This window comes from Delphinapterus leucas, chromosome 5, assembly GCF_059928025.1.
Source record: "Delphinapterus leucas isolate spDelLeu-1000000601 "Yukka" chromosome 5, BTC_Dleu_Yukka2, whole genome shotgun sequence".
NCBI lineage: Eukaryota > Metazoa > Chordata > Mammalia > Artiodactyla > Monodontidae > Delphinapterus > Delphinapterus leucas.
In genome coordinates, this window is record NC_143133.1 from 66,117,136 (window position 1) to 66,129,604 (window position 12,469).

Genomic DNA, 12,469 nt, shown 5'->3' on the forward strand with positions numbered 1-12,469 from the left:
TGGGTTCGACAACAGTAATACTACAGTTAAATGACTCATTAATTTTAAAACAAACCATCATGCATTCCATTCGATTAATTTATTTGTGTCAGGCACTGTTTTAGCCCCTGGAAACAGCAGTGTGCAAAACACAAGATTCCAGCATCACGATGTTTATTTTTTATTGAGAGACAGAAAATAAAAAAATAAATACATATATAATTTCAAATATCTATAGACATTTTGAAGAAAAGTATACAGGGCAACAGGGTAGATAATAAACAGGCCTATTATAGCGTCGGGAGGAAGAAATTTTCCTCTACTCTTCCAAGTTCTAGTGTTACTGAGTCCAAGCTTGCTCTCTGCTCACCGCACGACAGGCCAATATATCAGAGACAAGGCGTTGAGGCAAGGAACACGACTTTATTCGGAAAGCTGGCAGACGGAGAAGATGGCAGACTAGTGTCTCAAAATAACCACCGTACGGCATCTGGATGTAAGTTTCTTTTATAGAGTCAGAGAGGGAAGTAAAGTAAAAAGGCAGAATAGAGAGGGAGAGGTGGGAAGGAAGTAAAGTAAAAAGGGCCATCAGTCTTGCAAAACGTCTCCTGGAATGGCCAGGCTCGGGGACATTCACAGGTGGGTAGGGTTCCCTGAGGCAGGCCATCATGTATGATTTTAATAACAAAAGCAACGAAAAGCAAAGGCTAAAGTCAAAGAAGCAGATCCAACATGGAGTCAAAATTGGCTCTTCCCTGTTACACTAGCTGGTCTAAGAATTAAATTAACATGAGACAGATTAACAAGAGAAAATCAAACGAAAGTTTAATAACATGTATACATGGGAGAGACCCAGGAAAACTGACTAACTCTCCAAAATGGCCCAAACCCTCACCGTGAATACCATCTTCAGCTAAAGAAAAAAGAGGATGTTGGGGGTAGTAGTTCGGGTCTTCCAAGGGGAGGAAGGCAACTGGTAAGGAGACAAAAAAGCAAATGTTTGGTAAACAAATGTTTGCTGGGCCCACAGAGACAAGAGGACAGAGAGGAATTTTAACAAGCGACTTTGCTAGGTTCCTCCCTGTCTATATACCTAGTGTGTACTACAGTTATCTATGGTGATAGCTCCCTTCTTGGAACAAGTTCTCTATCTATATTCTTTTAGGCAGGTAGGGGAAAGGTCAAAGGTGATGAGTCTTTTGGGCCTTAAAAAAAAAAATCATCCTAAATTAATTCTCTTGCCAAAGAAACCCGTTTTGGGGTGGCAAATTTTGCTCCCTTACAATAGCTAGGGTGGTCAAGGCAGGCCTCATTCCAGTTTGAGCTAAGACCTGAATGAGCATGTCAGATAAACAACACAGTTAATGCTTGGTGAATATTGTTCTCGTCTCCTTCTCCCTGGGGCCAAACTGACTCCTATTTGCATGTCTGCACATCTGCTTTTACCCAGACAAATCCTGAACGTGTAAGTCTTAGTACTGTATATTACAGACAGGAATCTGAGGTTCAGACGTTACTAGGGCAAGTTAACTGATTCTGTGGGTACTTGCCTTCACGGTAATGGCTACACAACGCTGTTGTGATGTACTGTGTTCCAGGTCCCGAGGGCACTGAGGACAAATTAGCCTAGGTTTGGGATTATCCAGAAAGGCTCTGGAGAGGGAGAGGCTCAGAAGGCCACTGTCCTTCCTTCCCACCTTACCTCCCATTTCCAACACCATGGCCCAGGATCTGAGCCCAGAAAAAAGAAACAGGCAGAGCCCTCAACGGCTGTCACTTCTGCCAAGGCTTTCCTGGCGGTTAAGAAGCAAACAATTAACTTGTAGATATCCAAGCAAGGTGCAAACGCAGTAGCGCGTTAAGACAAAGCGAACACGCCAAACTTTCTGCGCAGCCACGCCCTACCAAGCTCTTCCGGGGCAAGATCTCGCGATTCGCGCTCTGCGTGTACGTCATTTCCGCTGCCTCCGCGGCCAGGTCATTAAATAATGTTACCATTTCCGAGTTCGCTAAGGCCGCCTGCGGCGGCGCAGGCGTTGGTGTTCGGTAGTGTCCGGTCTATGGAGCCAGTTGGTTTCGGCGGCGGAGCGGAGGTAGCAAGCGGTGTTCGAGTGGGGGCCTTTGCCCCTCCAGGATGTTATCGGGCTTGGCCGCCGCCGCCGCGGCCCACAGATGTAGCTGGTCTTCCCTGTGCCGGCTCCGTCTGCGCTGCAGGGCGGCAGCCTGCGGCTCCAGCGACCTCCAGGGTGAGTGTCCTGCGCCGGCCTCTGACTCCGCGGAAGCCGGTCTGGAAGACAAGGCCGGGCTCGGCGCCGGGCGCCTCGCCTCGGGAGTATGCCGCCTTGCCCTTTCCCAACCCCAGAACCTTCTTGTCGGACCTCCGCCTTTGCAGTTCAGCCTGCCCAGCCGGCGGCGGCCCCTACAGGCCTCCCTGATCCTGGTCTCGCCCACGGTCCCCGCGGGCATTTGGGGGCAGTTCTCGGGCCGGGTCGCATCCATGAAACGGACCACTTCGTTTCAGATAAAACATTACGTGAGCGTGGCAGTGCCCGGCGGTGACCGCCCGCCTCCCCCCGCAGCCAGTGCGAAATTGCTGACTCCACAAAGTTCCAGGGTCTTTTGAGCTCACAGCCTTACCCTTTTTGAGCACTTTGACCGAATAGATTTTCTTACCCTGTTCCTTTTCTCGTACTCCCAACCTGTGTTATTAAATTTTCTAAGGAGGAATTTGGGGGTTGCTACGCAACATTTACGAGACATCCTTTAAGATGGGGGTATGACCATCCTACAATTGTTGAATGAGCCCAGTTCGGTTGAACAATCTTTTTGGTGAAAAAGTGTCTACTGGAGCTGTAACCCAGAAAAAAGTGGTTGTCGGGAGGTTTTATCCCTCTTTTTCAGATGTCGTTTCTGACTCAAATTTAAATTGACAGTTTACAAAATAACCTTGAACTTGCAAGTTTTAATTAGGCTTACCTCCGTTTTTGCCGTCATTGGCATGCCATAGGTTGCTTGACACTTGGGAACTGTTAGGAACAATGAGGGAAGAGACAGAACCAAATCCACCCCTAATCTAATCCCCCAGAGTCTTGGGGATGAAAAGAGTATTTACAGAAACATTTACCCAAAATTTATGTTTGAAAAAACTTGTAGCATGTTTGTGACCTTGCAGTAGAAATTGGAAGTCGTAGTCATTCAAGTTTATAAGTAACATAGGCTAAAATAATGCCTATTCTGTGCAATTATTTTAGAATATGGTCCTTTTATTTGCAATAAATATAAAAACTGGCTTTTAAAATTTCGGAAGGGTTAATTTTAACAGCACTGTTCTGGGTGCTTTTTGGTAGTGATAAAAACGTGTAACTGTGGATTTTTCCTGTTATGGAAATGTACCTGATTCTCTTGTGAACAAAATGATTCATCTGGTTGTACTGTACTCCAAAATCCCCAGTTAAACTTTCTGGCCTAGTTACTTTTATTGACCAAGCAGTTTCGGCATTTTACACTTAAATTACGTGGAGTGGCTGTTGAATTTAGTCTAAACTGCCCTTTAAGGGTGGGTAAAAAGAAGTTGAAATAGTGTAATTTGTAATCCATTATTGTCTGTCGTTGTCAAGTCGAAAATTATGTGCTCTTTGTCTCATCCCTCTGTGAACTACAGATAATAATCACCTATCTCACCAGTCGGAATGACTGCAAAGTTGTTTGCAGTGTTTATTACCAAAAAATTAAAATGTGTTTTCATGCTTAAAAACAGTAGATGTAAAAAATAACCTTGTTTGTGCAAATTTAGTTTCAAAAATACTGAAACAGTTTTGAAAAGGGCAACCATAATTATGATAAAGCTTAAATAATTTATTTAGAAAAAGAGTACTAATTTAGAAAAAGAGTACTAAGTACTGTTTAGAGTACTAAGAGTACTAACTAAAAAGAGTACTAAGTTGGATGCATGTAAGAAGAAAATATTTGCAGAACTTTTGAGAAAAAATTCTAAAAATAAATATTTTTCTTTGTCACATAAAGTTTAGTTTATGCTTCTGAAACTGCTGTGTGGCTGGGAAAAACTTATAAAGAATATAGTTGAGGAGGAAATCTTGAAGGAAACAACTGCTTCATTTGTATACTTAAAAATGAGAATGTCTGTGGGTCAAACTAACACTGAAAACATTTAAAGGCAAAAAGCAAGACAATATTCTAGAGCAGCTCTGTCCGAAAGAAATATAATGTGAACCATGTATGTTTTGATTTGTCTGATAGCCATAAAAAGTAAAAACAGATGAAATTAATTTTATTAATATATTTTATCCAGTATATTCAAAATATTTCAACACGTAATCAATATAAAAATTATTGAGATATTTTACATTATCTTTTCTTACCGGCTCTGGAGTCCAGTTTACACTTCCAGCACATCTTAGTTCAGACTCCACATTTCAAGTGCTCAGTAAACAGTGAGTACTGTATTGCACAGTGCACTTTTAAAGTTAGTATCCCTAATTTATAAAGAATTTTTACAAATCAACGTACATTCCAGTAGAAAAATGGGCAAAGGAAATGAATGGTTTCATAAAGCCATTCGAGTAGCCAATAAAAATGCAAAAATGTTCCATACTTACTAATAAGCATAGAAATATAAGTCTAAAGGACTTACTACTCATTGTCTCATATTAGCTAAGTTTTTCATAGTGATTCTTCATATTGAGGATGCAGGAAAGCAGGAACTCTCTTACTACTGCTTGGGACATATAGTTAGTTGAACAGTGTTTTGGAGGTCAGTTATTCTTTATATTAAAAATAACTTTAGGACTTCCCTGGTAGTTCAGTGGTTAAGAATCCGCCTGCCAATGCAGCGGACACGGGTTAGAGCCCTGGTCCGGGAAGATCCCACATGCCATGGAGCAACTAAGCCTGTGTGCCACAACTACTGAGCCTGCGCTCTAGAGCCAGCGAGCCACAACTACTGAATTCCGCGTGCCTAGAGCCCATGCTCTGCAGCAAGAGAAGCCTCCGCAATAAGCCACACACCGCAACGAAGAGTAGCTCCCACTCGCCGCAACTAGAGAAAGCCCGCCTGCAGCAATGAAGACCCAGTGCAGCCAAAAGATAAATAAGTAATAAATAAATAAAACCTTACTTAAAAAAAGAAAAAGAACTTTATGGGGGCTTCCCTGGTGGCGCAGTGGTTGAGAGTCCGCCTGCCGATGCAGGGGACACGGGTTCGTGCCCTGGTCTGGGAAGATCCCACATGCCGCGGAGCGGCTGGGCCCGTGAGCCATGGCCGCTGAGCCTGCGCGTCCGGAGCCTGTGCTCCACAACGGGAGAGACCACAACAGTGAGAGGCCCGCGTACCACAAAAAAAAAAAAAAAAGAAAGAAATTTAAAGGTATATGCCTTCTCACCCAACAATTCTATTTAAAGGGATTTGCTTTCAAGAAATAATCAGATACATATTAAAATCTGTGCACAAGTTTATTATTAATAGTGGTAAATAGGTAACGTTTACAGTTATGAAGAATAGGAAACGTTATGGTACAATTATTTTTTATTTTATTTTTATAAATTTATTTTTGGCTGGTTGGGTCTTCGTTGCTGTGTGCAGGCTTTCTCTTGTTGCGGTGAGTGGGGGCTACTCTTCCTTGTGGTGTGCTGGCTTCTCATTGCAGTGGCTTCTCTTGTGGAGCACGGGCTCTAGACACACGGGCTCAGTAGTTGCGGCTCACAGGCTGTAGAGCACAGGCTCAGTAGTTGTGGCGCACGGGCTTAGTTGCTCCACGGCATGTGGGATCTTCCCAGATCAGGGCTCGAACCCGTGTCCCCTGCATTGGCAGGTGGATGCTTAACCACTGCGCCACCAGGGAAGCCCTGGTACAGTTATTAAGGGCTGGTGATAGATGCAAACATTTTTTTAAAAAAATCATAATTTAGAAGAATATTTAGTGATGTGGGAAAATGCTCTTGAAACTGGAAAAAATGTAGTAAGAATATATACTATGATATTACCAGTGACTTTCTCTAGAAAATTTTTTTAATTAACTTTAGTGTTTTTCAAATGATCTACACAAACATATACTTTTAAATAATAAAAATATTACTTAGTTTCTCTAGTAAATATGCCCTTTTTTAAAAAAGTTCTTTTGGCTTTGCATAAGCACTTATTTTATTTGTTCATGTATTTATGTCTTGCCTCATTTGACAATGATTTGAGATGGGAAGATGCTCCTTTAAGGACTACATGCCAAATCAGATATGTGCTTTTGCTTAAGTCCGAGATTAATAAAAGTATAGTTTTTAAATAAAAATACAGAAACTGACCTTTGTATTTTTAAATTTCTGTCTGCAATCTGCTAGTATTACCATACGAAAAGTAGAGTGGGAATTTAACCCCTTAAATAACTAATAGGAACATTGACAGTTATAAAAAAAGACCATTTTGGCAGGCTGACAGCATGATTCTGTGTAGTTCAGGTTAATAATAGGGTTACCTGTAAAATGAGGTTAACCATGGTATGTGCTTCATAGGGTTTTTGTGAGTGAGGATCATTCAGGAAAGAGGTACCAGGCATTGTAGTTGCTGGTGGTACAGTACTGAACAAGACAGACACAGTTTCCACCTTTTTTGGAAATGAGGAATGAGAAAACATATCTAAATGCTATAAAGGAAATAAGCAGAGTGATGGGCTAGAAGGTAGCCAGCAGGGGCCATTTCATTAGCTGTGCTGGCCTGGGACTCCAGCTTTCCTGAGGAGGTGGAAACTGAGCCAAGGCATGAAAAATGAAAATGAGCAAGCCAAGTGAACATCTGGGGCAAAGAGCAATCCAGGCAGAGCAAATAGAAACCCTAGAGACTAGACTTGTATTCAGGCGCAGGAGGAAACGTGCTGTCGCTGGAGTGTGGTTGGAAGGGGAGGGGTGTGTGAAATGAGATTGGGGAGGCATCATAGCCTTTTGGGTTGTAGGTTTAAAAAACAAGCAAGTGTTTAAAAAATATCATTCTGACTACTGTGTAGAGAATGGATTGGAAAGGGAAGAGTGTAAATAAGGAGATCACTGGGGGCTATTAGAGTTACCTACGCAAACAGGATTGTGGTTGGGCCATGGTACTTAGCAATGGAGATGGAGAGATGTAGATGGCTTTGAGGTGTGTTTTGGGATATCAATTATAGTGTGATAATACAGGTAAAGCATTTAGTACAGTGGCACTTGGCAAATCCTTAATGTATTTGATATTTTTTCCCCCTTTTCCTAAGCAAATATTTACAAGAATTAAGGCAGCAGAGTTGGTGTGCCAAGATGCAGTGCAGGAAGTTGTATATTCTTTACATACTCCAAAAAAAAAAAAAAAAAAAGGATTCCCTATTGCTTACTCTGTTCTGGTGAAAAATCACATCAGCAATAGTCCTGAAGGTTGAGCCACCTGGTCTAGGTCACACTTTTGCTTGCCAGATGATTAGACATAAGAGGGATTTTCCTGCATTTTTTGTTAGCTGAAAGCATAAAAGTAAACTAAAGATAGTCAGTGTGTTACTATTAGCAGTATAATATTTGAAGTAATTTAACAATGGATGTATTTTTAATTTAAAATTTTAGGCATTTGGGGAACATACAGAAAAGTATAAGGTATAGAGTAAAAATTATGCATAATCCAGATATTTCACCAGTAGCATTTTTGAATAGTTGAAACCAAGCTGTATTATTTTGTCTCCTGCTTTTTTTAATGCAACATCATGATTCAGTTATACACACACACGTATATTCTTTTTCAGAATGTATATTTTTCAGAATATACATATATATATGTATTCTTTTTTAGACTCTTTTCCATGGTAGGTTATTACAAGGTATTGAATGTAGTTCCCTGTGCTATACAGTAGGTCCTTGTTGTTTATCTGTTTTATGTTTAGTAGTGTATATATGTTAATCTCAAGGTCCTAATTTATCCCTCCCCTCTTTTCCCCTTTGGTAACCATAAGTATGTTTTCTATATTTGTGAGTCTGTTTCTGTTTTGTAAATAAGTTTATTTGTATCATTTTTTAGATTCCACATATAAGTGATATCATATGATATTTGTCTTTCTCTGTCTGATTTCACTTGGTATGATAACCTCTAGGTCCATCAATCTGCAATGGTCTCTCTTTTTAAAAAAAATATTTATTTATTTGGCTGTGCTGGGTATTAGTTGCGTGCTGCAGGATCTTCATTGCTGCCTGCGGGATCTTTAGTTGTGGCATGCGGGATCTAGTTCCCTGACCAGGGGTCGAATCTGGCCCCCCTGCATCCGGAGCACGGAATCTTAACCACTGGACCACCAGGGAAGTCCCTGCAATGGTCTCTTAAGAAAAGAGACTGGGGCTCCCCTGATGGCGCAGTGGTTGAGAGTCCGCCTGCCGATGCAGGGGACACGGGTTCGTGCCCCGGTCCGGGAAGATCCCACATGCCGCGGAGTGGCTAGGCCCGTGAGCCATGGCCGCTGAGCCTGCGCATCCGGAGCCTGTGCTCCGCAACGGGAGAGGCCCGCGTACCGCAAAAAAAAAAAAAAAAAAAAGAAGACTTAGGTGCAGGTTTGTCTCTGGTCCTGAAATTAGCCTGAAGCAAAACATTTCAAACCGTTAAGAAATCTTTTTGTTTGTTTTTAGTTATTATTATTGCAGAAGCAACATACACAGTAGACAGAATTGTCAGTTTGCATGGGAGAAAAAGAGTTTTTTGTATTGTTGTATTTGTATTGTTTTTGTATTGTTTGTATTTTGTATTGTTGTAGTATGAAAAGGCTAAATTTCCTCCAAAAGCCAGAGTAAGTGGTAGGTGACAAACAAGATTGGAGAGAGGACAAAGGGTGATCAGTAGCAATGTTATTAGGAGTTGCAGAGGCAGTAACAGTAAAATAAAAGCAGAGAAAAGTGATTGTTTCGACTAGACTGATAAGATACCAGTAGCTCTGCAGTCTCGATGAACAGCCTTGTCCAGGCCCATAGAGTAGTGAGCACCAAACTAAAGACTAATCTAACCATAACATAGCTTATTTTAGAAGTCACCTTGAAGAAAGGGCATGAATGGTGGTTACTTTTTTTTTACTGTCTTTCTGCCTTCTAGAATTAATTAACAAATTCAGTAATTTATTCAACAAATGGTTGAGTTTCTACTGCTATGTGTTAGGTATTCTGTTTTATTGAATCAAATGTGGTCTTGTGTATTTTTTAGAATATAAAATGTTAAAGGTAGAAACATTATGCAATTTCTGTGTAATTTTCAATCTTGTATTCATGGCAAATGTGTACTTTTAAAGCTGATACCTAGAGGCTTCCCTGGTGGCACAGTGGTTGGGAGTCCGCCTGCTGATGTGGGGGACACGGGTTCGTGCCCCTGTCTGGGAGGATCTCGCGTGCCGCGGAGTGGCTGGGCCCGTGGGTCTTGGCCGCTGAGCCTGCGCCTGGAGCCTGTGCTCCGCGGCGGGAGAAGCCACAGCAGTGAGAGGCCCACGTGCCGCAAAAAAAAAAAAAAAAAAAAAAATTAAAGCTGATACCTAAAATTCTACTAAATTTAAAAAGTAATTACTTTTTGAAACGGTGAGCAAGGAAGCTATCAAGATTACTAAGATAGTGTCAAAGGACACAGGAGTTGGGAATTCCCTGGTGGTCCAGTGGTTAGGACTCTGCGCTTTCACTGTTGAAGTTAAGGGTTTGATCCCTGGTCAGGGAACTAAGATCCCACAAGCCGTGGGGAGAGGCCAAAAACAAAAAGGACACAGGAGTCAATTTGAAGAGACCCCTACTGGCCCAAAATGGGATGGACAGTTTGGACATAAATCAGGATAATGACTAAAATGGATTGATATACATCAAATAATGTTTAAATCTATGGAATCATAGTGACACATGCAAATTATTGTGTCACTATTGCAGGATGGTAGGTAGTGAACTCATTATTTTGAGAACTGGTAAATAAAGGGAAAAAATTAAGCATACAGCGTGACTTTCTTATATGAACTGTACTGCTGGATAACCAAATACATGAAGGGAATTTTCTCTTTGTAGAAGTATTCTGACTAAAAAATGAAGTGATAAAACTATAATATCACCATTTTGTAACCACCTGAGGAATAAATGATTCTAGGCATTGAACAACAGCAGACACTATCACAAATAGAGATAACCAAATATTATGTGGCTCCTGGTTAAAGAACACATCACCACTTACCAAGTAGTGTTGTCCTAATAAAAAGGAACCTGAATTTGGATAAAGCCTTTATATCCATCGATTTATAGAACACATAGAAGTACAGGTTAAACAACACCATGGGAATTAAATCAGTAAAATTCAGACTGGAAAACAGGACAAAAATTTAGTACAAACAGCTGGTTTCTTCAATATAAAAATTGCTCTAAAACACATATCCTGTAGAAGAGAGACTTAAAAGACATCTCAGTCAATTGTAGTATGTGGACCAAATTAAGATCTGTTCACATACACAAAAATTATGACTTGTAACAGTGGAAATTGGAAATTGAGGATATTTGATGATATTAAGGATTTTTTTTTACTTGCAATGGTGGTATGGCTATGTTTTAAAAAGTTCTTATCTTTTAGAATGCATACTGAAATATTTAAGAATGAAATTATTTTATGTCTGAGATTTACATCAAATTAATATGTAGGTGGGGAGATGCAGGTGCAGGCAGAGGTGAAACAAGGTTGGCCATGAGTTGATAGTTGTTGAAGTAATGAGTATGTGTACGTTTATTGTACTGTTTTTTTCTACCTTTGCATATAATTGAAATTTTCTGTAATAACGTTTTAAAAATTAAGGAGAACCTTGAAAAAGATCTAGGATCAAGTCACGAAAACATTGTCCTCTTCTGAGGAAGGATTTTTAGACTGTAGTAATCCCTCTTTAAACACCTTAGCACAGTCTCTATAGAAGTGTTTCATCAGTGGGTAAAAAAAATGTTGGTGTCATAGTGTTTTTGTTAGGTAATAATCACAAAAGATATTTTGAATAGGGCTGACAAGTCGGAACACCAGTGGCTGTGGTGAAGAAGATGCTTTCCTGGAGGGTGGGTTTCTTAGGAGAATTTGCTTTAACTCTTTCTTCACTAATTTTGCTGGTAGGTTACATATTTTTATTTATTTTTTGTGGTACACAGGCCTCTCACTGTTGTGGCCTCTCCCGTTGCGGAGCACAGGCTCCGGACGCGCAGGCTCAGCGGCCATGGCTCACGGGCCCAGCGACTCCGCGGCATGTGGGATCTTCCCAGACCGGGGCACGAACCCGTGTCCCCTGCTTCGGCAGGCGGATTCCCAACCACTGCGCCACCAGGGAAGCCCCAGAAAAGTTTCAACTCTTAAGTGCTTAACCCTCCACTCTTGGAGAAAATTGACTGTTTCTAATGATATAATTTCATTATTTCACCTAAAACTTTAGAAAATATATAAATTATACCTAAACAAGATTTTCGAGTTTTAAGTACTCAGCGTAAAAAAATAAAAGCAAGAGGGTCACATGAGAGTAGAGACAGATAGATTTACTTTTCTACCACTTTGATGCAAATGTGGAATATATTTTCCTTCTGTATTTCAGCCCTCTAAAGCTCACAGTCAACCCAGATGCAACAGCTAAAGTGCTTTGTAATTAGTCTTCTATTCTTCCCTCAATTAGAATTCCCATATACCGAGAAATCTCACCAAATGTTGATCTAATTATCTGATTTAAAAACATCAGTGACAGTATGAATGACTGATTAATATAATTCACATATTGATTGTGAAATGAAAGGTGACTCAGTCTCCATCTAGCAGAAGGAAGATGCAGGGTAGTTTTGAGTAGGATACCCTCCTGACCTTCCCCTTCTCAGAGTTCTTATTCTGAAAAGTACATTATGCCATTTTTTTTATCATGCAACCAGCATACAAAATAAAGAATATCTTTTAAATGCCAGAGACCTTTCAGAACAGCTGAATAATACAAATATTTTGATTTTATATAATTTTAAAAGTTACCATATAAATAAATTTGCAAATTAGGGGAAAAAATATTTTCTTTTCCTTTACAAAATATAGACCCTGTATACCTAGGGCTCAATGAAACACCTCCATGGAAAGGGTGGCTTAGCATTGTGCATTTGGATATTTAACAGGATGAAAGTTTTACTGTTATTCTGTAAAATTATTCTCTTATCATAGGTATGTTTTATTGGGTATAAAAATCCTTATTTGAAATTTGTTTGAAATTAAAATTTTTTTCTTTCAGAATGGCAGAATTTAGTGACATTTGGGAGCTTTTCAAATATTGTTCCCTGTTGCCCACTGAATCAAGTAAAGTCGTATTCCACAAATGTTCAGAAAGAAGGACGGGGATCACAAACTCACAAAATGGAAAAAATACCATCATTTGATGAAGCAGGTATGTATAAATCTTTTAAAATAGTTTTCTTCTGTATACTGGGATCGTTTGCATAAGATTATTTGTTCCTTGAATGTTTGACAGAACTTACA

At 40.2% G+C, this 12,469-nt stretch overlaps 1 protein-coding gene across 4 annotated transcripts in view; it reads left to right on the forward strand.

The window, feature by feature from the left end:
* The first annotated feature begins 1,965 nt into the window (after positions 1–1,965).
* SLC30A9 (solute carrier family 30 member 9) overlaps positions 1,966–12,469 on the forward strand; it is a 71,806-nt gene continuing 61,302 nt past the window's right edge. For 2 of the 4 annotated variants that reach the window (XM_022565221.2, XM_089911838.1), the window contains exons 1-2: positions 1,968–2,225; positions 12,225–12,377. In XM_022565221.2, the coding sequence (XP_022420929.1) occupies positions 2,114–2,225; positions 12,225–12,377 (265 nt within the window). In that variant the 5' untranslated portion in view covers positions 1,968–2,113. Of the gene's footprint in view, positions 2,226–12,224; positions 12,378–12,469 lie in introns of all 4 variants that reach the window. The other 2 variants (XM_089911839.1, XM_089911837.1) reach the window with 2 other exon arrangements.